We start from the raw sequence: 26699 nt of genomic DNA, 5'->3' as shown, positions 1-26699 counted from the left end.
CCTCCTCAGAGGAGCTGCAGAGAGCCCTGGCAAGGCTCTGAGGGCTCAGTGCCACAGTGAGAACTGCTGGGGGTTGCAGGAAGGAACATAAAAGCTACACCTGGCAGGTGTTTTCCATTTCTACAGTTCATGTTTGCATTGTCTGCATTTAGTGTTTACATGGGGCAGATGCTTCTGCCACCCCTCCTGAGTCCTGGGAAAGTGTAACAAGAGCACCTGAGGAACTGAGACATTCTCCAGTTTTCTTTATCTACCATTGTTCCTGCAGTGTGTTGCTCAGAGAGCTTCAGCCAGTGTTATACCAAACAGAAAAAGGCCAAAGTAACTATCATCCATCCATCCATCCATCCATCTATCTATCTATCTATCTATCTATCTATCTATCTATCTATCTATCTATCTATCTCCTATTTTTTATATCAAACACCAGAAAAATCTGCTGTGTGATCCACAGTAGGGGAACATAAATGCTTCCCCTGATGTGCTGCTATGAACAAACTTTACTGTTCTCCCTGGTTAAGGACTCCAAAACCCAGACACCTCTCTCCAAGTGGGCAGTGCTGGCACGTGGCACACACCCCTGAACAGGGAGCAAATAGCAACATTAGAGTTTTTATTTGACTATTTCCACTTGATTTGCTCAGCATGGCCTGGAGATGTTCTTTCACTTGGAGGAGGAAACGTACTTGCAATAGCTGAAAACCACTGCATTAACTTCTTAAAACCCTGTCCAGGGCTTGGCTGCCCTGTGGTGCCCCAGTGCAGGCTCTGCTCTCCCCATCACGTTGTGCACACCCCACTCAGGTACAACAGGACTTCATTAGCCCTCTTAATCAGTGATAACACACAAGTGGCCAGGAGTCAATCTGTTTAGTTAATGGGTCCTTTAATTTTTTTTGCTATATTAATAAAAAAGTAATCCAATTTATCTGTTTCCTTATGGAGTAACTATTCAGGATTTAAGAAGCAAATACACCATATCCATGAATTGTTTATCAATGCAACCATGATGATGTATATATTTGCACAATCTGAAAAATCGGTATCTTCATCCAAAATGCCGACGCTGGAAGGATGGGAAGCAATTTAGGATAGGAAAAAAAATTCTCTTACCCTCATCTTCTCTGAGTGGGCCGGGAAGACAATCAAATCTACAAAGTCCTTGAGAGGAAAGAGGCTGAGTTGTAACTTCTTCCACGCTCAGTCAGAGACCTCCAGTCCATCCTGCAGAGGCAGCGGAAGGGAGAACGGCAGCGGCTCCCCGAGGGATTCACAAACATTGACGGTCACTTCGCAGCAGCCCTGAGCCACCAGCTCTGCGAGCACACCAACACTCTCCTGCCTCTTCAGCTTCAAACTACTCCAGTTCCAGAGTACAGAGAGGTTAACATTAAGGCATCCATACAGCTCTGGTGTTTGCTTTCATTTAATAAAGATCAATTTACTTAAATACATGGAATGTTGGCACAAAACTAAAGCTTCTGTGGAACAGCTACCAATCGTACACAAATACTCCGTGAGGTCCTCTCGACTTGCATTTCTCTGATAGATACACCACAACATGGCTTCAATAATACAAACTGAATGCTGGATCAAATCTCTAAATAATAAGTAGCAGTTAAAGTAAATGGTTTGCTTTATTTGTAAATTATGTACAGAATACATTTCTTTTTAAATTATGACGGAGCAGGAGAAAGAAAACAGCCATCATTTCCAAACCATGCTGCTTCCTTCACCTGCTGGAGATGACATCTCTCTCTGCACTGGATGCACAAAACCAGTTTGGATTTCCTCAGTTGCTGGCACATAGGCTGGAGAAACAGAGAACACTGCAGCCAAATTCAGCACTACCAGCTCCTCTACTGTCAGCAAAATACTTCTGCTAAAACTAGTTTTCTCAGGAAAGTTCTCACAATCTTTTGAAAACAAAATCAAGAAAAATATCAAGAAGGCTGTGGGCTAAGAAGGGCTTTACCTAACTATCAGATGAGGATAACTAGGAATAATCCGAGATTTGGTCATTCAACTTTTACCTGGTTTACAAAAGCAAGTTTGAGAAGCTAAACTAATTGACCAGTTATGCAAGTACCAGAAAATGATGTTTTTCAGTATGTTTGAGGACAATCTGGGCAATCTATCAATCAATAAAAAACCTGTCAAATTGATAAAACTTCTGTAAATGGATATTAATGATTAACATAGTACCGAGTAATCAAGTTAATGGTTAAAAAAAATGAAGGAACTAGATATAAAACTGTTTGGTAACACGAATATTTCAGCAAACAAAGATGCTACTGTATGGTCTATGTTTTGGTGATCAGCCAACAAAGAAAATCCAACCATTTGCACATACTTAGTCCCAAACCACAGTGAGTTATGATTTTCCATGTGAAGGCCCACTTTCAGTATCTTCCTCCTCTTCCTCCTCACAATCCCCTTCATCTGTTTGCTGTTCCAGTTCCTCTTTTGTGATCATTTCAAAGTCGTTTCCATTGCCACTACTGTGCTGGGACCTGTCATCTTCGCGCCTGTCACTGTCAGTGTCTGAATGGCGCTCTCCTCCTGAGCCGTCTGTTCCCGAGTTCCTCGTGCCTTCTGTTTTTCCATCCTCCTCTTCCTTCTTCTCACTGTCTGATTTCTCCTCGCTGTCGTATTTTTGCTGCTTTTTGGATTCTGCTTTTTCCTCTTTCTTTAAGTCTGCTTTTGGTCCTTTGTATTCGTGTGTGTACAGGGGCCTGAAGGAGTCAATGAATCCCACATCTGCTGTAAGGTTTGGCAGGAACCAGAAGTGATGCCTTCCTCCAGTGATGAGCCAGATGATAAGGAAAAGGATGCAGCGAGCTGTGTGAAAACAAGGGAAAGTTTGCATTTTGTTATAGACACACACAGTGTACAACCATGCTGTAAGAGATGTTCACTGCTAACGGCCACCCCCAGCCAGGGACTGGGGATGCTCAGGGGAAGCCCCTCATTCCACAATAGCTCTGTGGAGCAGTTTGTTCTTACCATGTCTCCACCCCACTAACCACGGATCTTATCCCTGATTTAGCTCTTAACCCCTCTGCCACAGAAAGCTTTAAAATCCTGCTGACACCATTCTCGCCTCTTATTATGTTTCTGTGCGCAGTTCTGGGTTTGTTCCGCACTTTTTTGTTTAAACACAGGCAGTAAACGAATCTGCACTACGCAGGAAACACCGACAGGCGACACGAGCCTGAGCTCTCCCCTTCCCGTGGCACAACTGTGACACCCGCTGGCCGCAGGGAAGCGCACGCAGCACCCGCCCGGCTGCGGCACCGCCCAGCCCGAGCGCGGGGAGGAGCAGGGCTACGCCTCGGGCCTCTGGGACCCTGCCCGCCGACACTCACCGACGGCGAGGAGCAGAATACTGGCCACAAAGCAGCCGGCGCCCACGCTGAGGTAATAAACACCGACGCGCATCTCGGCTGGCCAGAGCGGGAACAGGGTCGCGGCTATAACGGCGATCACTGAGCAGGGAGGGCGGGACAGAGGCACGAGAAGCATCATTAGTTTTTCCTGGTACATGTACAGAGGTTCCAGGCTTACTGCTCATTCTAAGCAGTGCCTTAGATTCAGTTAACATCTATACTATTTTAGATTTTAAAAAATAAAATTAGCTTATTTGTCTTATTCTACACAATTACAAGTTCTAGGGTCAGAAATGTATCACTCATATTTTTACATAACCCACATTTGCCCACTGGACAACTCACTGGTTAGCTTAAGGCAACAGAAATAAACAACTTGTGTCTACTCTGACTTACCAAGGACAAGTCCCATGGCAAAAGTTTTAAAGTGAACAGGGTCATAGATCCACACGTAGACCTACAACAGAGATGAGGTGAGTTACACTCAGAACAAGCTCCCTGATAAACATCTCGTGTAGTCCCTCACCCAAACACTCACAGCCAGGCTGCAATGCTTGGTGCTGAGCAAAAGGCCTTCTGGTCAGCACCTGGGCAGGGCAAGGGGTCGTGATTTCTAGGAAGGGTAACTGACAGGTGATGTAATCCTGAGTAAAATCAGCCAGCAGAACTGATGTCTGAAATATCACTGAATCAAGGTTTCATGGTATCTTTCTTTATTCATTAATTTTGTTCAGCATGAAGCAAAAAAAAAAAAGCAAAAAAAAAAAAAAGTTCCCCAAGTCCAGTAAGTGGAAACAGAAAGTCCTGTGAGCTTTGAAAAGAAAACACTGAGACTGCACACCTGGAACAAAGGAGGCAGGCCCCACGCTGGGCTCAGATCAGTGGCCCTGTACCCTCTGTCCCACAGCACTGTTATCTCTACATCTACAGCTGCAACTCTCAGAGCCAAATGTTTGTGTGAGAACTGTGGATCCATTTGAATCTGAGCTCCTCAGCCAGAAATGAAAAACTTCTTGGTAAAGTGCAGGATTTTCTGAACTAGAAAAACTCTGAGGGTTTTTTTCCTTAGCAAACTAAAGAGTTGAATCCGAGCTTCTAACTTTGAAAAGAAGCTGCTGGTTACTAGAAACCATCTACATTGCAGATGTGCCAAAACCAACCACCAGAAGGGCACCTGGGAGGCAGTGGTGATTCTGTGTGATGCAATAAATATTTAACATTCTGCTTCCCACAGGGTGCCACAGTTAGCTGTATTCAGGTGCAGCTGCTGCCAGACAGCTGTTCTGTGAGCCCAAGCAAGCTGAAGATGGTGACTGGGCAGTAAGTGTGTGATATCCAGCGTTTATAAGTGCAAAATAATGAGGGAAAGGGAAAAACCCAGCTCTAATGCAAATACACAGGAATTAGTAAGTAATAGCTACTACTTAAAAAAAAAGCTTTTGTGAATTACAGTTGTTAAAAATGTGAGCTCATTAATAAACAGAGAAGTAACTGATGTTAGGACAAGCAGTAAATACTGTGGTATTGCAGATACTGGGCTGCAGCCTCATTTGGAATGGGCACTTCATGTAGAGACAACGGGGACGATCAGAAGTGGGTGTGATTCCACATGAGATGGGATGAAATGGAGCAAAACAAGTGTAGGAGAACTGAGAAAGGTAAAATCAAGATACAAAGGGGAAGCACATTTTCTGCACAAGTGATTTATTTACAGAATTTGCTGCCATGTATGTTTTATAACCAAAGGAACACAAGAATCCTGGGGCAGATTCCAGTACAGCCACACACAGCATCAACACAGCACAGTAAAACTTACCCCTTATCCCAAACTTGAGAAGCACAAATGTGACTCTGTACACTACAGAGCTGGTAAATAATTAAATTCTTTGTCTTCCAGAACAGCAAAGCACACAGAAGTATTTAAGGCCACAATTTCAGTCAAGTCAGGATGAGCATTCAGGAATGCCAAAGGGATGCCTGCTCAGACCACAAAGCCAGGCAGGTATTTTTTATTTCCCCTCCTGTGACTGAACACGATGTCCTGGAAGGCTGGTTTGGCTTGGAACAATTCTGGCATGGCAGTGGCTGTGGGATGACTTGGAGGGACTTCAGGAGTCTTTGTCCCACCCTCCTGTCCCAGGCAGCGTCAGCTCCAGCAGCCCCTGACTCCACCTTGAGGACAAACATTTCACCTCACTGCCACCAACACCTCAACTACTGGTAAGGAAGTTTTCTTTAGGATTTTTTTAAAGTTGCTATCCTCTATTTACCAGTCTTTAATCTCCTTGAAGTATCTCAAAATCTGATTTCAAGATCAGCCATCACATTGCCATTAATTTTTCTTTCAAGATGTCAAGAAGGGGTTTGTAGAAATCCAGTAAATTACAGAATTGTCTGACAATAGCATGGTGACACCCAAAGCTGAAAAGCACCTATAAATCTTACCTCATTTCCATCCAAGAAAACTTGGTCTTCATGTGGCTCAAGTTTAAATTTCCTCTTGGTTTCCTTTTTCTTGGGTGTTCCTGGGGTGTCATCCTAAGGACAAACATAAACATTTTATTGATATCTAATATATATATAAATTATTATATAGTAAAAACACATATACAAATAATTATATATAAAACCTACAAAAATATAATGTTTTAATTTTTATATTTAACATTGTACATTATTTTTACTATATATTTTTATTTAATTTATAGTACCTGTTAATATATTTAATCTGGTAACTTTTCACAAACTTAAGATCAAGTTCCCACTGCTTTGGGGTTTTTTTTGAAGTAAAGATACTTTATTTCCTCCTGTTTTTATTTATTACCAACTGGGTACCTCAAAAATCAAGGTAAATTTTAAGTAAAGAGAAATCTCATTTTACTACAAAAATATAATGTTTTAATTTTTATATTTAACATTGTACATTATTTTTACTATATATTTTTATTTAATTTATAGTATCTGTTAATATATTTAATCTGGTAACTTTTCACAAACTTAAGATCATGTTCCCACTGCTCTGGGTTTTTTTTTTGAAGATACTTTATTTCCTTCTGTTTTTATTTATTACCAACTGGGTACCTCAAAAATCAAGGTAAATTGTAAGTAAAGAGAAATCTCATTTTAGTGTCTAAGGACTAGACTAAGACTTCAGGATTACACTGTGGCATCAAATGCCCAGCAAAGCTGGGCTGATACCAACAGGAAGTCTGTACAGGGATCAAGAACAGGGAACAGCACTTGACCATCACTGACTTTGTTAGAATTATTTGCTATTTTAGTGCCATTTTTACCAAAGAGACATCCTGGCAGAATCAGTTTCTGCCCATTTATTCTTCGTCCTCCTCAATCTCTTTTAGGATCTTGTGCTTCCTCTTCTCTGTCTCCTGTTTGCTTCTCTTTGCTTACTTCGTTGTGAGAAATTAACTTTGTGGTTTTGGTCCTGTGTTTGATTCAAGTTCCTACCCACTGGTTTACATAATCCACTAAATATCTCTTCAATAAATAATGATTAGTTTAAAAATTAATACACATTTAATAATGTACCTCCCCTGATGACAGTGGAATGGAGGAGTTTGTTACTTTCATAATCAGCATTTTGCAGTACCTCAGGGGCTGGGTAATCTTACACTGGGCTGGGGCTGCAGTGGATTGTCCTGTTCAGAACTCTTTTGTTCACCATTTAGGTTTCTCTCATCCTGAGGACAAACATAAACATTTTATTGATATCTAATATATATATAAATTATTATATAGTAAAAACACATATACAAATAATTATATATAAAAACTACAAAAATATAATGTTTTAATTTTTATATTTAACATTGTACATTATTTTTACTATATATTTTTATTTAATTTATAGTATCTGTTAATATATTTAATCTGGTAACTTTTCACAAACTTAAGATCAAGTTCCCACTGCTTTGGGGTTTTTTTTGAAGTAAAGATACTTTATTTCCTCCTGTTTTTATTTATTACCAACTGGGTACCTCAAAAATCAAGGTAAATTTTAAGTAAAGAGAAATCTCATTTTAGTGTCTAAGGACTAGACTAAGACTTCAGGATTACACTGTGGCATCAAATGCCCAGCAAAGCTGGGCTGATACCAACAGGAAGTCTGTACAGGGATCAAGAACAGGGAACAGCACTTGACCATCACTGACTTTGTTAGAATTATTTGCTATTTTAGTGCCATTTTTATTATTTGCTATTTTAGTGCCAGACATCCTGGCAGGATCAGTTTCTGCCCATTTATTCTTTGTCCTCCTCAATCTCTTTTAGGATCTTGTGCTTCCTCTTCTCTGTCTCCTGTTTGCTTCTCTTTGCTTACTTCGTTGTGAGAAATTAACTTTGTGGTTTTGGTCCTGTGTTTGATTCAAGTTCCTACCCACTGGTTTACATAATCCACTAAATATCTCTTCAATAAATAATGATTAGTTTAAAAATTAATACACATTTAATAATGTACCTCCCCTGATGACAGTGGAATGGAGGAGTTTGTTACTTTCATAATCAGCATTTTGCAGTACCTCAGGGGCTGGGTAATCTTACACTGGGCTGGGGCTGCAGTGGATTGTCCTGTTCAGAACTCTTTTGTTCACCATTTAGGTTTCTCTGGACAGCCAAACCTTTGCAGACAGACTGTAACTCTCACTAGATGTGCCATTATTTCAGTTAGGAATGTCTGAATGGGAATAACTTTGGACCACTATCCTACTAGCTCTCACTGATTCAGAGCACTGAATGTAGAAGCAACACCATATTCACTCATCAAGTTTCTCCTGCAGTTTCCCAACATTTTAGAAATTCTGTTCTGCTAATAATAAATCAGTAATAAAGCCAATCAGGAGTGAAAACAAACCCAAACCACATTAAAACCTGTACAGCAGTAGCAGTTTAAACTTGGAAGCTCAAGTGCAAGGAAGCAGGATGCAGGCAGGCATGGAAGCTGTTCCACAGCCAGTTACAGGCCCCACATACCAAATGTGACATTCCAAACATTCCTGTTACCAAACACTGCAAAACTGTTTGTTTCACTGGTGCAGCTGCACTGGTTTGGATGTTTGGTCACATGCACAAGTGTCATTCTATGGTAACTGATGTACACAGCCCCCTGCCTGCTGCCACTGGGGAGAAACAGGCTTGGATTAACTCAGCCCACATTAAAAGATGACAAGGTACACAAAGGCCAACTGAAGCCTCTTTTTTCATCTAGACCAAAATAAGACCAAAAGGTAACAAAAAAAAAAAAAAAAAGAAGCATATTTTAGAAATGAAAACAGGAAAATAAAGCAAAGCATACTTTAGAATGATTTAGAATAATCAACTTTGAGCCAGTGCAATGTTAAAAATCTGTTGATGTATTTGTTACAGGTTTGTCTCTTCCCTTACAGTACTCACCTTCTTACACTCATCTTTTTCACCATCCTTTTTCTTTTCCTTTTCTTTCTCCTTCTTAGTTTTTTCATCTTTGCCACTTTCCTTCTTGCTCTTTTTCTCCTCTTCTTTCCCACTCTCAGCCTTTCCTTTTTCCTTTTCTTTCTTTGTATCCTTGTCAGGTTTCATTTTCATCACTTTCAACGCTCGATGAAAGAACTGTTTTTTCAGGAGTCTTAAAATGAAGTAAGTTAAAATTATTCATTTAAGTGCAGCTGTGAGAACAACATTTACACTCAATTATGTTATCAGACACCATTCTGGATTATCTCTCTAACATAATCATGACCAGCATGACTGAAAGGCAAGGTCACAATCATCTGCTCTATTTACAGCTACACACACCAGACCTACTTATCCCATGTCTTGCCTGTTGCTTTGCTTTTTTTGGTTCATCTGTTCAAAACTGGGTAAAAACTGTACTTTTCTGTGGCAGCATTTTGCAGATATAAATGAACACACAAGATGTAGGATACAGCAACCCACCAGATCCATTTAATTATCTTTCCCATTAATGCAATTCCTGCAATATTTATTTTCAAGTTCATGTCAATATATTTCATAGCAAAAATAAGGGAGTGGACATACAGCTCATCAAGATCACTGGTAATGATGCACAATGAACAGAACTGCTCTGTTGAAACTGTGGTACCTATGCCAAGTCTTCCCTTCCTGTCAGCTACCAACAGTCCTTATTGCAAGTGCATATATTATCTATTTATGTGTGGAGATATAAAGATATAAATATATGGCAAGCAGGGCAGCAGGATGTAGTGTTTGGTACTCTTAAGGTTGTCACCAACTAGAAACATTCTTGAAAGGAGCACAGCTGAATGAATTCCCAACAGGAAGAGCAGTAGAGAATCCTGCTCCTCAGACAGCAGGGACAGAGATTTAAGAGCTCTGACCCTACTGACTTCAAATATTGGCAAAATTCAGGAAACTCCTTTGGTTCACCTTGCTGCCCCATGCAGTGCAGTGAAAGCCTGAGAGAGTTCTGGGAACAAAAATAATGGAAGTACATCATTTCCACCCTCAAACACAGCAATATAAATCATTACAATCATTATTTTTGCATACATGCTGAAGTTTTAGGATGCACAAAGCCCAAGTTACATTGGTTCCTAAATAACTGTGACAGCTGGACAACCACAGCCATTAATGACACTCAAGTAGCCTGGGTCATACCTGTTGCAGTAATCAACTACAGACTCTCTGGTTGTAAAGAGAGCCTCCTCTCCTTTCTTTGCCTTTGCCCATTTAGAATCCAGGAGGCAATCCACAGCTTTTGAAGCTAGAGAAAAAAAAATTAAAAGCATTCAAATTAACGTTATTTTTAACATTTAGTCTACATTCCTTGAACCACAATGGCCAGTTTGTTCTGGTGATGTTCTACATCCTTTCAATCTTTCAAGTCAGATTAGTCACTACTCTGAAATATATTCCTCTTGACATCACACACCTCTAAACCACAGAGTGAAAAGTTTATTGCATTTACTCCAGGCTAGTGAAATTAATTTTATGGCTTCTTAATACCTAGATAAGTTTTCAAAACCAAACTGTAGGATCAGTACTTATTAGATAAAATACTATTAATAAAAATCAAACAGCCTCTCCCACCCTCCAAGTGCAATGTTGGAAAAAATCTGAATTCTCTGGTTGAAAGCAAGCTTACCAATAAAATAATCAACTCGGTGGCCCATCATGTTGGTGGATTTTGTTGGACAGTTGAAGCGCAAGTATTTAGCAACAGCCTTCTCCTCCTTGAATGGCTCACCAACTTCCTTCAGTGGGAAAAGTCAAAAGTTATTAATACAGTTTTAAACACATGAGAAAATCATCCTTTTGGGCTGAAAAAAATCAGATGTTGCAAAGTCTTCATTATTTCATGGCAATATATACATAACAAATAAAATATAAAGGAAGTGAAAATAGGTAAAGTAATTTTTCCTGAGAACTTTCTGTCTACAGGAAGCAAAAAAGCAGCAAATCTCCAGTTAGATGAACTGAAGGTAAGGAGGACAAACTCCTTTAGCAGATCTGTAGAAAGAGGAAACTAAAGGAAAGCCTAAGTGGAATGCAGCACATGGGAAGCTGCTTAAGGTACACAGCTGGGATGGAAACAGTTGTGAAGCTGGGAACAAAGAAAAAGCAGAGTGAGGAATGAGTGTGTATGAAATGACAGCAATGCAGACACTCAAAACACAGAGCAGCTCAGATTTCCTGTGAGAAGGAGAAAACTAAGTTGAAAAGAAGCTGAAAGATTTGGCTAGAAAATTTATTTGCCCACTGCACAACTACGGAATGAGGCTTTAGAGTACCCTTGAAGAGATTATTCCAATCTGCAGAGTAGAACATCAGGATGAAAGCACAGCAGGATGAAACCTGAACATCAAAACCAATGTTTTATGAGAAGTCTGCACACATTCACAAATTCTGTGCTTTTACCACCTTGCAGAGAGGTAACAGGACTCTGAGATGTAAAAAGCAGAAGGATTGGGCATTTTCAGTTGTGTAAAATTAAGATCTGATACTTGCAAGCAGGGAATGGAAGAACTTTCTAATGTTGCTGCTTCACAAAAATATAGCTGAAAGAAACCATAGGTTGAGATATTAAACTGACTTACACTAACCTCCTCAAAATTATTTTCTGTAAATTCTTTTAATCCATAAGGTTTAATTCTCCAACCCCCCAGCTACTTGTGGATCAGTAACACAGAAACACAGGACAGTTTTCCACACTGCAGTGCCTTTTCTGCACCTGTTCTTGTGTTGCCTGAAGAAATAGATTATATCAACCACAAATCAGATTGGTCATTTACAGGAATAGAAGTTTCAGAGTCTATTTAAAGACCTAAGTTTCCTAAAGTCAATAAACATATACAAGCTCCACTACTGCTTTTAAGATGTATAATCATAATATCACAAGCAGCACGTTAAATGGAAATGCAAGGTGAAATAGATGTGTTTACACCAGAATCAAAGCTTCAGACGGTAAGAGTTGTTAATTTTCAACAGCTAACTTTCAAAACCGACTGGTTAATGAGTATCCTTCCACAGGAGATTGTTGCTTTTCCTGTCTGAGGAGAATTTTGAAGAGAATAATACAGACACGAGGTATCCAAATGATCAAAAGGCTCCATAGTCCTTAGTTCTGAGACTTTTAAAAAAAGTCTAAATCCTCCACATGAAAGCAGAAATATGCTCACTCACCAGGTAGTTTCAAAAACATGCCCAAATTAGGCCAGATAACCCTAACAGTCCTCAAATGGATATTACCTCCTGCTGCATGTTCAACGCTTTTTTTTATTTTTAAATTTTAAAAATCTGTATGGAACATCAGATAAGAAAACTATTCCCTGACAGTGCATGTATGCCCATAACTTATGTTCTGTGGTTTCAGGTCCTCTTACATGGTACAGTTATACCAGTAACTGTAAATCAAACCAAGCCACCAAACTCGGTACCAAAGTAATTGAACAGCAACAAAAGGGGCTCCAATGCACTGAAATAAAACAAGTGACTGTGTCCCATCATTGCCAATGGGATAAGGCACCTGGAGACTGGGAACTGCAGGCAGCAACTGTGTGTGAAATGCTGCTTTTCTACTAATTCCTGTCAGCAAATGAAATTTGGAACAATTACAGGGCAAATGTTCTTCACAGGATGGGCAGTAAAACAGAGAAACTGCAGATATTCTCATCAGTGTTAATTCCTCTGCTAAGGTGGTTTTTCTCCTTCTTCCTAAAATATTTATGATTCTGCTGGGTCATGTGATGCACTACACAGGCAGGGGCTGGCACCAGGAGATTTTTTTTATTGCTCCTTTCTCTCTATTGCTTTGTCTGTGAGGGAGTTTCATAACAGCCCAAACAAAAAAAAGGTTCCCAGTGAGAGAGACTGCCACAGTTTAACTGAGAACAGTTATTCTGAGAAAGTGTCCCCTGCAATTTAATCCCCATTTTTCATCCTATTTTCATCCCTTTGTTTGCAGAGCCAGACTTCTGATAAAATGCAAAAATAAGTGACTGTCAGAAAATAATATATTCCATCAATAAATGAAATCAACCAAAGCAATGGTGAGTTCATTACCCCAGGCACAACTTTTAAAAGTTGCAGTTCAACCAAATTTTGTGTTCAGTTTTAAAAGTAGCCCATGTTGTCACTAGACAGCATGTAAAATTTAGAGATTTACAATCCCTGGTGACTTACAAACTCTGGCCATTAAAAATAAAATCAAACCAAATTTCTTATTTGTCTAGACAGAACTCCACCTACTGACAGGAACAGCAGTGCTCAGCCTAGTGACTTGCTAGAAATGCAAAGACATTTTAATTTTTTAGGAATAATTCTCAATCACAATTCTGCCCTATATGAATTCATAAAAGGACAGTCAAACCCAGGGACCTTCCAGACTCACTGAAGTGAAGGGAAAGTCCTAACCTAACTTACCATTATCTCCCAAATCAAAGTACAGCACAGTCCCTGCTGGACTTCAATGCATGGATGCAGTTCCCAGTTAATTCAACCCCCAGCTGGGCCTGCAGCACCAGAGGGGCCTGAACACATCAAAATAACATCTGAACTGAGCCACTGAATTCTCCCCCTCAGCTCTACCCAAGCATGACTTATTCAGGTTTTCCTACTCCTGGAACACTCAGTGGATGACAAAAGGGCAGAGCACATTTCTGGTTTGAAAACTGCTCTCATTTTATTCCCTCTTTGCGTCACAGTTGCAAGAAGACAGGTATGAGCCAAGACAGGCCAATTTCCTTCCACAACCTGGTAACATAAAGAGGGTTCTGGAAAATCAGAAGAGTAAATGATGAGTGTCACTAGCAAGACAAGTTATTCCATGTGCAGCCAAATGCATTACAAGGATTTATGTCCCTCTGTTTCAAAAGGGTCATCAAAATTCTTTTATTTCAATGAAACAATATCTAGTTGATTTCTTGGCTCTTAGGTTTTCAGAACACCATCCCTCAAAGCAGACTGCTGAAGCCTAATAGTTGATACAGTTTTTAGATAAGGAAAAGAAGAAATTTAAGCATATTTATCATGTGGTGCCTGCTTTTCAAGATGAGAGGCTACATCAACAATGACACTGTGTCAGCCCAGGTTCCATTCCACACACCTCATTATAAAGACTCTACAACTGCATCTGAAAGTGCTGAGCACATCACAGCTTGGGCTGAACTGCAGGATTATCTTTTCCCCTTCCCTACTGACTGTGAGGATCTCAGAGTGGGTGCTCTGTGGCAGGGTACTGGGTGCTGCTGAGTTATTTGTACTTTGCCTGAAATAAAAGTGCCACAGACAAAGGGAAAGCACAGAAATTGGCATGACTGGAGTAGGTGGGGGAAACAAACACACCAGGGTGTGAGGACTTGCTCTTAGGACATCCCAGTTTTCTTCAGTGACTAACAAACACAAACTTGCCCCTGCACTGATGACCAGCACAAGGACTGCCCCAGGTCTCTTAAAAGAAATTGTGGCAGAGCCATGTGGAGAAACCAGTTCTTCTGGATTACCGTGGCCATGTGCTGGCCACAAAACATTAACTTTTCTTTACAGAAAAAGATTAGCAGACGTTTTGCAGTCCAGTACATATCCTGTGGAAACAGAAGTATCTGTTTTCTTCCCTCTTGTTTTTTAACCTGCTAAGTTTTTTGAGCAAAACATACAGAACTCTGTAAAGGTACAGAGTTCTAAAACAGATCCAAGGAGCAATGGGCAGTATTTTGAACAGTGTTTTGAGGCCAAAACACACCAGCTTCAGTCCCCTTCCAATCCCAGGCCAGCTGCTCTGACTTTTTCCCTTCCCACCTCCAAAAACCTAACTCAAGATTTCCAAAAGACTGATTCTTGTTTTAATGACAACTCAGGCTGCTACTTTTCATTCCCATTTTTCAACTTTTTTTTGCCCCCTTGATCTTTGTTTCTTCCTCCTCTATCAGCTGATACCACTCAGCTTTCAAAGAGGTAATTTAACCAGTCTCCTTTGTTATCATCCCACTCATCTTTACTAGAATTTATGAAGAAAATAAAGCCAAATGGCCAAGCTGGAGTAAAATATGTGTTACTGGAAAAGCATTGCATTGTCCTTTCTGCAGATCCTTTTCACAGTCATTCACACAAAACTGCAGCACAGGAGCAGCAGTGCAGCTGTGCAGCTGTGCATCTTCCTTCCAGCAGAACCCAAATCATAACAGGACCCAGCTGTAGGCTACAAGAGTTAATGATTAGTAGATGTCCTTCATCAGGAGAATCTCAGCACTTGAATCAAAGAAAAAAAGTCAACAAGGAAAGTAGCTGTCATTAATGGCACTGATGCCACCTCAGCCAGCAATCTGCAGTGAGACACTGACCCCCAACGTGCCCAGGAGCTGTTTTCTCTCTTTTCAGGAGCAGTATTTATGTGCATTAACATTTCTGGAGTGCAGGACACAGCAACAAGGTGCGACGCCAGGCGCTGTTAATCCCAACGCAAAGATCAGCCCAAAACCCGACACGGGCAGACTAAAACTGTGCACGTGGAATGCAGCCAAGGCAATGAAAACTTAATGCCTATTTAACAGTCACACTGCAGAGCTGCCAGCACAGTGCCACGTGTTGCCCGGCCCAAAGGAAACAACATTCACTTAACTTTGTGGTTAAGTGAATATTTCAGGACACATATGGAAAAAAATACAGTTACAAGACATGAAGTAGCTTTGATCAGGTTGCTGGAGTAACAGGCATTCAAAGGCATCTCCCATCTTTTGAGATGTATTTTGTCTAAAATAAAAAGATTAAACTAGCCATTAGACAACATATGTTGTTTTTCTGCCAGTAAGTCCTTTATACACAGCAAGCATTCTTGATTTCAGACATTTGAATCATGTGGGAGCCACTGGGTAAGCAATCTGCATCCTACAGACCAGCCTCCCTTCACTACTGCATGTCTGAATTAATCTGTGTTGATTACAGTTCAATTACCATCAGGAATGACACTCGCAGAAATTTACCTCTGAAATGTCTTTGTCCAAACTTCTGAAGTTCAAATTTTTGCAACTTTTGTAACTTTGAGAGGAACAGTCTAAGCTATGCAACACACATTGGGCAATGTGTCCTTTGATGAAAGTGCATTCCATAAAACACATCCTTCCTGTGACTGCTTCCGAGGGAAACGTGGAGCAGGCTAGACACAACTTGGAACTATTTTGGAGCCTTTTTCATGTCTGCTATCTGACATAACTACCATGATCCTAATCTTGATGGCAAGCATAAAGTCCTACAAAAATTCATTCCCAACCCAGGTTGTGCACCCATGGTTTTTCTAATTGAACTCCATTACATCAGCCTCATCCACAGCAAAAACACCAACTTTTCCCAAGAACCTCACTCCTGCCAAAAAATCCAGGGTATTCAGATGTCAGACTTGCGTGCAGTACAATAAATAATCTCTTCAGGGGGCAACATCACCTTCAATTAAGTACAAACTGCTAAAACACTTGAAGCACCTATGACTAAAAATCCCACACTTGATTTTAAAAGAAGACACTTGCACCATGAGCCTGAAAAACGTGATAATCATACTGCAAATATGCCAGTAAAGTTCAAAAAGCTTAAGAAAAATGAAATCCAAAACCCACTACCAAGAAAAATATGAATTGCTTTATTCACTGACCAATTAAGAACACCCCCTGGGTGTTGTTAAAGTATTCTTTGTCCACTGTCCTGTCTTCCCATTGTTGTTGACCTACACTAGGAACCTGTGACAATACACATTTATTTGCATAATTATATCACAAATTTAGGCCACGACCTTAAGTTTTAAAACCCAGACATCGATTTAATTACTAACAATCTGGGAAATACTTTTACTGCTAACAGGCTGGAAATTATGTATGTGCTTAACTGCCTGCAAGACACAGCCTTGGGTGTTATACAAACATTAAATTACGTTTAAGTTTGGTTTGATGGGTGCTTTATTGAGCTGTTGTCATCCTTGGAAAGGGACAGCCTATAAAAATCTTAAAGGGAAAATAATTCTGTGATGTTTTGCAATAACTCATTGAATGCTGTGATGGATAGGGCTCGTTCAACAAGATTTTTTGATTAACGATTCCTTGCATTTCTCCCCCTGCCTCACTAATTGGAATTAAAGGGAAAAAAGAAACCTTTGCAGCTACAGGCAGATCTCCATCTTCCTGGGGGAAGGGAAAGTGGGCTGGAGAAGGGAAGGCTGAGAAAGGAGAGGGCAGCCAAGCAGAAGGGTGACATATGAAGCTTGCATTGTTGAATGGCTCTGTGATCTCTCCCGTGAATATTATCAGCTCTTACAGCGGAGCAATAAACCCCAAACAAACACTATTTAGGCCGAGTGTTGATAACACATAACAGTAACGAGTGTTATGGTCGTTGACACTGTAAGTTCGCCCAAAACATGCATTAAAAACTCTGAAAACTCCCTGTAAAAATTACACCTCGACGTACCAGGCTCCCAGGTTAGTGAAAACACCAAAGCAGCCCTCAGTTTGCCTCTCAGTGCCACCACACAATTATCACTACATTTTAACACGATCTCAAAGCTGATTAGGTCTATTTATAGGCGTGCCTGTTTGTTTATGTTCTCCAGACACAAATTTCCCTTCCTTCCCGCATCATTTCCTGCTTGGGGCACGTTTGCTTTTAAGATGCTTTTACCATCTGTCCCACGTCTTCTGCTTACGGTCCCCGGGCCGGACACGCCGGGTGAAGGTGCAGCTCCCGGGTGTTTTGGTGTTACCCGCACTAAGCTATTGTTCGGCACTGATAACGGGGCAGATTCTGAGTATAACACGGCGATTAAAAATTGGGAACAGCTCCGAATGTCATTTTTTGGTCACGGAGAGACGAAGAACTTCTGAGGGCGCAGAGCCCATGGGGGTGAAGCGGGGGCGCCTCGGATGTGCCGGGGGGCCCCGCTGGCCGCCCCTCAGCCCCGAAACGCTCCTGCTTGAGCTCCACCATTCTGTTTTCACAGCCTTTACCAATCTGCTAGAAAATTCTGAGGAGAAGCTGCCAGCCCGGGCTCCGGCCCCGGCCTGAGGGGCGCCCGGTGCCCCGAGACTGGGGCTCTCTCACCGCGGGCCGCCCGCAGCCGCCACATCGCAACAGCGTCGGGCGGGAAGGCCGCGGGGAAAGCCGCTCTAAGCACGGAGAGGGGGAGCCACAGGGCGGGGAGGGAGAGATAGAGAAGAGAGGGAGTCTGGGGTACCTGGACGCGCTTCCTGTGCCGCCGCCGCTCCGCCATGTTGTCCCCGTCCGCTCCGCCGGTGACGCGCGCGGGGGGGGCGGCGGCCTCGCGAGAGGCGGCGGGAGCGAGCGGAGGGGCGGGAAGGGGGCGCGGCAAATTTTGCTCCGCCCATCGCCGCCCATCGCCGCCCCCCGCCCCTCAGCGAGCCGCCTCGGTCCCTCACCGACCCATCTTGGTTCCCTCCTGTTTCCGCAACGCTTCGTCGTGCCCCAGTCCCTCATAGTGCCCCCTCCGCCCCTCAGCGACCCGCCTCGGTCCCTCACCGACCCATCTTGGTTCTCCTCTGTTTCCGCAACTTTTCATCGCGCCCCGCTCCCTCAGCGCCTCGTCCCGCCTCAGCGCCTCGGTCCATCACCCTGACTCGGTCCCTCAGTCCCCTCCATCCCGCCTCGGTCCCTCATTCTCTTCATGCCGCCTCAGCGCCTCCCCCAAACCTAATCCCACCTCAACCCCCCACCATCTCCCTCAGCCCCACCATCTCCCTCAGCCCGCCCCAGCCCCTCAGCCCTCACCACGTTGCCTCGGTTCCCTAGCCCCTCACCGACCCCCCACCTCGGCGCCCTCCCTTAACAGAATCATAGGATTGTTAGGACTCTGGAGATCATCAGTCCGACTGCCCTGCCAAGGCACGGTCACCCAGAGCAGGTGACACAGGAACGCGTCCAGGTGAGTTTGGAATGTCTCTACAGAGGGAGACTCCACAAACTGCCTGGACAGCCTGCTCGAGTGCTCTGCCACCTTCAATGTGAAGAAATTAATCCTCGTGTTGAGGTGGAACTTCTTGTGTTTGGCTTTATGGCCATTGCTCCTTGTCTTGTCACAGGGCACCATTGAGAGCCCCTCAGCCCCTCTCCCCCCTCAGCCCTTGACCTTGCTCCAGCTCTGGCTGTAAAAATCTGTTCAAGTTTTGATACAGGATGTAAGGCCTTAAAGATGCTCAATACAGCACCTTTGTTAACTGGTACTTATTTAAACAAACTCATTACTCAGACCCCATATACTTACAGAATTAGATTCAGAAAGCAACCTATATAAAGCAGAAGGGCCTTTTGCCAGAGGTTGTCCCACATACTTGTACTGTGAGGTCACTGGAGTTAGCAAAGCATATAATCATTTATCCTGTCTCTGTGTTTCCAAACCACACCCTGGCACTTTGGGATGAAAAAGTATGTGCAGTGCTGCATTGTCTTGTCCAGTCCCCTCAAATCTTGTTGCCCCTTTCTGTCCCTATGATTTGGAACTCTCAGATTGAAACCTGGGCAACTAAGAGCCTAAAAACGCTTCCAGCAGCATGTTTGCCCCTCAGTTTCAGTGCCAGGTTTTGTGCTTTTTCTGGTACGACATCTTTTTCTGTTGAATGTTTTCCTTTTGCTGTTGCTGGGCAGAAAATCTATACAAGTTACAAATTAAGCTGACTGACTGCAGAGTAAGTGAACTAGAAAAGTGTAATTCAAAAGATGAACTTCTAGGTAGAGGGAATTGAAGTTTTTATGGTTACAATAAAACAATGCCTCGTAAAAAGCAGGCAGACTGCATTTATTAAAAAATACATGCTTTAAGTTAGCAATAATTTTAGCAGTGATTTCATGTGCTTGACTTACAGTAACATAAAAGCACATCTGACATGGAGGCTTTCTTGCAGAGGAAGTTTCAGCCATCTGTAACTTACAGATGCTAATAATACACCATGGCTGCAGTGAGGGCTTTGGCATGGTGCAGCTCTGACCCCTCTGCCCTCCCTGCACAGGCACAAGCAGAGCCTCAGCTGTGAAACTCTCCCTGCTCCGTGAGAGATGCACTCTGGCCTCCTCCTGAAGGCTGTAATCACCTGATGGGTCATCATCCCTCATACTTCTACTTTTGGGCTCTTTTAAGATTTTAGGTCTTACTCCTCTATGCTCTTTTTGAATCTGTTGCTGATTCACAAACCCACCTTTAATGCTCAGCTCTTCATTTTGCAGGTTGTTTTTTTTTTTTGGCATGGTATGTTCTCTGCAGTACACCAAGCTACTTGCTGCCAGAAAAGCACCTTGGATATCTGGTTGATGTGTCTCTTTTTTTTTTTTTTTTTTTGTTTTTTTCCTACAGAAATTTTATTTCATCTTTGTGAAACACTAAATTGCAGGAGCTCTTCCCAGGACAGCTTCCCATGGAGCAGAACATGGAGCAAACCCATCACTTCAAGCAGATCTCTAAGAAAGGACTGAGGGATGGAAAATGGGCAAGAGAATGAGTAAGGCTGTGGATGGTGAATTCCTGCCACTCTGGGGTACAGAGCAGATCATGACTGAGTTGCACATGGAACAAATTTATTCTCACTCATAAAAATGACAGAGCAGGAGAGAAGCAAGTGGCTGAATTCCAAGAAAGCCATGGAGTGGAAGTGAAGGTTCAAACAGCCTGTGTTTAAGGTTGATGTCTGTAGCTGTGGGGCAGGCAGCAAAAAAACATTGCAGAATCAGGCAGTGAAGACACAGCCCATAAAAGGCCAACTGCCATCGTGGTGATTGTAGGTTCAGAATTACTGTTGAGAAGGATGTTGCATACAAGTGCAGTGGTTTCCTCTGTCAACTGAAGCCAAACCAACAGCATTTCATTAACTTCTTTTCCCTCTTCTTTATCTCAGCTGTGTGATCTAATACAGCAGTGTGGATGCTGGAAGCTTGGCTCAAAATCCAGCTGGATACATTGATGGAATGAAAATACTTAATGAGCTACCATTAAATATAGACAACACCTCTGTTTTTCTGGGAGATAGGACCCTGGAAATAAAGGAACTGTCCTGAATTCATTATTGCTTTGTTCCTGCACTCTGATTTAGGTATCCTCTCTTGGCCCCTGGGGCAGGATACTGAGTTAGGTGGTGTTTTACTCTTTGTGGTACATATTCACTTACTTCTGTCAATTTTTTGGCCTTTGTGCTATGTCTGATTGCTTTGGGTTCAATCATCCTGGATCCAGAAAATGATGTGGGGTTGCCACAGCTACAGCTACACCAGAAAGACAAGGCCATGTGCTGGCAATAGAATTACTGGCAAGCATGTCACTAATTACAGGGCCTTCTGCAAAACAGACTGGAGAGACACTCAAAGTCAAAGTAAGTGTCAGTTCATCCTGGATCCAGAAAATGATGTGGGGTTGCCACAGCTACAGCTACACCAGAAAGACAAGGCCATGTGCTGGCAATAGAATTACTGGCAAGCATGTCACTAATTACAGGGCCTTCTGCAAAACAGACTGGAGAGACACTCTAAGTCAAAGTAAGTGCTCAAAGTCAAAGTAAGTGTCAGTTCGAAGGAAGGAAGGAAGGAAGGAAGGAAGGAAGGAAGGAAATTCCCCATCAACCTGTTGGAAGCCATTTTCTTGAATATCTAGAGATGGTGGCATGCTGCAGGCTGTGGAGTGACCTCCCTTTTCATCCAGTCAGCTTCAACAAAGAATGGGCTCAGAATATAAAGAATATGGGTCTTGTACTGCACAGCATCACATACTGTCAAGGAAGGTTCAGATAAAATCCACCCACAAATACGTGAGTCATAACTCAGAAACATATTCCAGTGTAGACATATCCTGAGTCACTTCCATCTCAAAAGCTTATAAATATTTAGTTAGCCACTTAGTTTTTAATTTAGCAGAACAACAAAGGTTTATTAGACAAATCACCATAATTGTCTTTCACTAAGAAAGTTCTTAAATACTTCCACTCTTGCAAGTTCCTTTTCATTTCTATACAACCCAGAATTATTAGGTACATATAACTGACAAAAGTTCTAATTGAACTAAAAACTAATTTCATTGTTTCTTCTGTAATTTGCACCTCTTTCTAATATCAGCTTTGTTCACAGTAAGAATATAATTTCATCTAAGCAGTAACTGGTGAGTAACTGGATACATCTCTCCTGATATGGGCTGGCACATCAGCTCTTTAGAAAGACCACTGTCAATCAGACCATGCTGGAGCTCAGTGAGGATGTACATGGACACATAAATGAAAAATACATCAATATATTTTCTGGAAGAACCAGCTGAAGTTTTAGGAAAAAGTCTGTATAAAAAAGGCTTGCTTATATCTCTGTTTTTGCCAGTGGCAGGAAAAGAGGATAAGGATTACCATATTTAAGGTATAGCCTTAAAAAACCTATCTGGCAATTGTTTTATAAAATCACAAATTTGTTGTTATGATTACAAGTGTTTGAGTTAAAAATACTTTTCATGTAAGGATGCAAGTGTTGAGTTTACATCCCTCCATTTAACAGGTTGAACTAGAAGCCAGGGAGTGCTTTACAGACCACCTGCCACTGCAGAGTGTTCAGGGACTGCTGGAGTCCCACAAATCCCAGCTGCACAGTGCTCCTTCTGCAAAGCTGTTGGAACCTTGGAACAGAAAGGTAATCAGCAAAGATTGGCTGATGAGCCAAGGCTGCAGCAAAGAACCAGGTTGGTTTGGTGCTTTCTTTTTCTCCAGTGTCAGTGGTGCTTTTTGTGTTTTGCCATTTTGGTTGTTGGTCTGTATGTCAGTAATTCACACACAGAGATGCTGTATGTGAATTTAAATTTTAATGATATTAAATTTTGATAAATCAAAATATCTATTCATGCCTCTGCAGAGCTATAGGGAAAAATACTGCATGATTCTCCATACAACATAGACAACACATTCTTCTTTACTCTGGGCTGAATTAAAGATTTGCATCCTTACCCACAGGGAAATTAGTGGTTCAAGAAGAGTGAGGGGATACACACTCTTAGCAGAACTAATGTCTGTCTGGAAATAAACAGACTTGGGTAAACTTGGGAATGGGACAAAGGAAAGTACAGCATAAGGGCCAAATCAACAGAGAGTTCCTGTGGCATCAGTACAGGTGATAGGAGGAGCAAAGCCTTCCCAAAGAAAGAAAGGAGCCTGGCAACTGCAGCAACCCCCCAAAGCCCAAACAAATGAGAAAGGAGAGGTGAGCTTTTCTCTCAATATAGCATATATTATTACATTGAAATTACCATAGCAATAAAGCTACAACTATTTATTATAGCATGAAGAGCTAATCAAAAGCAACCATCAGAGGCAGCTGAACCCTGATGAACACAGGGTTGGAACTGGATGATCTTTAAGGTCCTTTTCAACTCAAACCATTCTGTAATTCTATGAACACTCAGCCTCATAAAGTATACTTGTTATTTTCCAGTGAATAATAAAGGGCTTAGGTAGAACATTACCATGGCAAGGTACCAAAACAAGAGCTGTATCTAGTTTTAGATGATTTCCTGTAAAATTTCTGATGTTGAAGGTGACTCAAAACACTGCACAACCAATCAACATTGTATGAGGGTAATTGGAAAGTTGAAAATACAAGAAATTTCTAGAGTTTAAAAACAGTAGAGGTGATTTTAAAAACCAGAGTGGGTTATTTTTTCTGTTTCACCCTCAAAGGGTAATTTAACATTCTGAAAACTATTCTCTGGCAGAATCACAATTTCATAAAGTCTTGGAATATAAACTTTTATATGGTAGCTGGTGGCATGGGTATGGGTCAGTTTGAAATACCATCACCTTGTGAACCTATGTGCCTGTTCTTTTGTTTGTATGCTGGATTCAAGTGACTGCCTGACTTGGACCTGGTGAGAATTCTGCAAGAATTTTGGAATATTATAGAATTTTTTAGAGATTCTTCACCTGGGAAATTGATCAGAGAATTATCTATTTACATCCATGTGAGTTTGTTCCACATCATCATCATCTGCAACCTACACGAGACCAGAAACCCAGGTTGTTGTAGGAAAGACAAGCCATTTCTTCCTCTTCAGGACTTTTCTAAATCTGTTATTTATGATACAGGACCATTTTGCATGTTATGTTTGTCATACCTTTTTATTAATCTTGTCTTTAACATTGGCACTATTAAAAAAAATGTAAAAATTTAAGTCTCTTTCCCTAGGAGCCCACACATTTACTGTAGATACAGACAAAATCAGGAACTTCTACAACCTCATAAAAACATTCTCTTCTTTGTTAACTGCATCACTGCTATGGACTAATACAGCAATAGATGTTAAATGAAACATTTCTAATGATGCAACGTGTATTGAAACACATCATCTGCATCCCACTGTGATTTTAGTTGCATTGCAGAAAAAATGAATGCAGTGGTGGCACAGGCACCAGAAAGTTATTAGGAGGCAGAGCTCTGCCACCTTTCTTAGGTACTTGTGGATGATACCTGAACTCCCTTGCAGCTGGAATAAACAATAAATGTCCAAAAAGAACATGAGAATCAGTAAGGCCTCAATGTTTACATATAAGCACAATTCCTGAAAACACATCAACCTCTGGAAATATTGGTCTGTCTACTGATTCTGTGTACTTTTAAATTATTTTCACCTGTTATTTTCATTTTCTCAGAAGTGTTTGTAGGACAGGAAACATTCATTACCAGTGGTATTTCCTCCATTAGAAATAGAATCTATTATGTCTGTTTAGGTAAATCCCTTTCCTTCCTATTTCACTTCACAGCTGTTTACTGTTCAGGGCTTATTGCATTTTGGCTGTTGCAGCACATCTGCCCCAGTACAGGAAGCTATGAAGTAATTCCTTTTGTCATCTTGGGCAGTATGTGCAAAGGATCTTATGTTTGGTATTGGGGTTTTTTTAATTGCAGAAGTAATGCAAGACTGCAAACTTTGCATCCCAACTTGCTCAGCTTTTGGCATTGTCTGACCCATTTACAAAAATAATCACACTCTTCAGAACCACATTTCAATCCTTCCTCCCTGGCATATGGGACTTGAAGTCAAGCTTTTCTGCTGTTACTTTAGAAAAACAAGCAAAGTTTCTTCATATCCTCGCCCTTAACGTGTCCCCGGTGTTTCAGGTGTGCTGCGTTCTCCTTCGGAGGGACAGCAGGTGACCGAGTGGCTTTGCAGCGACATCTCCTGGCCTGACTCCCCTGAACAGTGTCAGAGATTCCTCCTCCAGGGTGGAGAAGGTCTCATGTGGGTTGAGTCGAATATTTCACACAGAGAAGAGGTAGGATGCCATTAGAAAACCAAGTCATTAACTCTGTTTAATCAGATAAGTGACACTGTCAACATGATTGTCAATTGTACAAAAGATAAGTTAGAAATTGTTTTCATATGCTAAAAAGAATATAGATATTTGTCATTTTTCCAAAGGCTGCAAAGTTTGGACAGTATGGTAAGATGGACATCCAAGTTTGCTGTTGCAAACATCTAATCACACATTATCTAGTGCACAAATGTAAAAAAGACATAATTTATCTCTGGCTAAAGTGAAAAAATAGAATATGGAAATACTTCCCCTCCTCGTGTTTAGCCACTCACCATCTAAACAGCTTCATACCTCTTTGGGTTTCAGTACTTGAGGCCACACAAACTAAACTAAGGGGAGAGAATCTAAAGTAGCAACATACAGGAAGTCCACAATCTATCAACCCTCAGTTTCAGAACTAGATTTTGTCAAAAATATTTGTGTGTCCTCTGGAGTAAAGAAGAGTTCTTTAGCAGGGAGAGTGGAAGTGTACTGACTTCCAAAGTCTGCATGGAAAACCAGTGTAGGACCAAACCCCTAAAAAGGGAACAAGGATAAGTCACACAGGAATCACAATAAATGTTGGGGGTTTGTCCTTAGTTAAAAGCTCTTTTTCATATCCTTGTTTGCTGCGAGATAATGACTCATCAGCAGCAGAAGTGAGGGGAAACCATATTCTTCCAGAGAACAGGGAGCTCTGAGGCTAAACTGATGGCCTCTTCCAAAGTGAAGAACACTGAACGTGCTGCTGAGGGAAGGGCTTTCCATGGCTTGCCCAGGTGAGCCAGTGGGAAGGGTGCTCTGGCAGAGGCTGGCAGGAACCAGGTGGCTTTGATCCTGATGTCTGCAGGGAATGTCACTGTCCCAGTGACTGGCCTTATTGGCTGAGGCTGTGACTCATCTCAGCTTGCAGTCATGAAAGCAAATTCCAGCCCTGGTGATAAGAGTGCCTTGGAATAATTAAAATTGCTGTCACACATGGTATTTTCCTGTTCAATCTGTGTATCTTTATAAGCTGTATATCCTTGCCAGGCACTTAGAAAGGCTTAGTTCTGGAGCAGCAATGGATTAACTCAAATTGCTGAGTCTAGGGTATATTTCTCTACATTCTGTAGGCAGTTCCATACTGTCCCAATGAATTCCATATGAATGTTCTGTATAAATTTTGTTCAACAGAAGCAGAAGTCGGCTGTGTTTGGAAGCTGAGGCCTTTCCATATAGTTTCTCAGTTGCCCACTGGACACACATACAGTGCACTCTGAGTCTCTGACAGCTTTCAGTGATAACCCTGGACTTCAGTGAAAAATTCAGTTTACCTGTTAACTCTACTGGTATTCTTTTCAATGAATTGCACTTGAAAGTAATTGCACTAACCTGTAGCTGCACTTCTGAATGCCTTTCAGATAGAACACTTCCCCATGCTGCATTGGCAACTTACTTCCTTCAGCCTCAGCCTTACAGAGGTTTCAGGCTGTAGCTTCTTCTCATACACTTTGTAACTAGAGGTTCCTCGATTATTAAAAACATGTTGTGTCCTGGACTTAGC

At 41.6% G+C, this 26699-nt stretch overlaps 1 protein-coding gene across 1 annotated transcript; it reads right to left on the bottom strand.

Annotated features, from left to right (window-relative positions):
- Positions 1 to 869: 869 nt before the first annotated feature.
- SEC62 (SEC62 homolog, preprotein translocation factor) lies at positions 870 to 18173 on the bottom strand. Its single transcript, XM_041405865.1, has 8 exons — positions 18073 to 18173; positions 10507 to 10615; positions 10020 to 10125; positions 8796 to 9006; positions 5835 to 5927; positions 3786 to 3846; positions 3369 to 3488; positions 870 to 2841 (listed from the first exon to the last, which is right to left on the bottom strand). The coding sequence occupies exons 1-8, from the start codon at positions 18106 to 18108 to the stop codon at positions 2375 to 2377; spliced, it is 1203 nt and encodes a 400-aa protein (XP_041261799.1). The 5' UTR covers positions 18109 to 18173; the 3' UTR covers positions 870 to 2374.
- Between the last annotated feature and the right edge of the window lie 8526 nt (positions 18174 to 26699).

Source organism: Onychostruthus taczanowskii, unplaced genomic scaffold, assembly GCF_017590055.1.
Source record: "Onychostruthus taczanowskii isolate IOZ18803 unplaced genomic scaffold, ASM1759005v1 scaffold24, whole genome shotgun sequence".
NCBI classification, from domain to species: domain Eukaryota; kingdom Metazoa; phylum Chordata; class Aves; order Passeriformes; family Passeridae; genus Onychostruthus; species Onychostruthus taczanowskii.
Note: the sequence above shows the minus strand (reverse complement) of the source record. Positions and strands in the feature narration are given on the sequence as shown.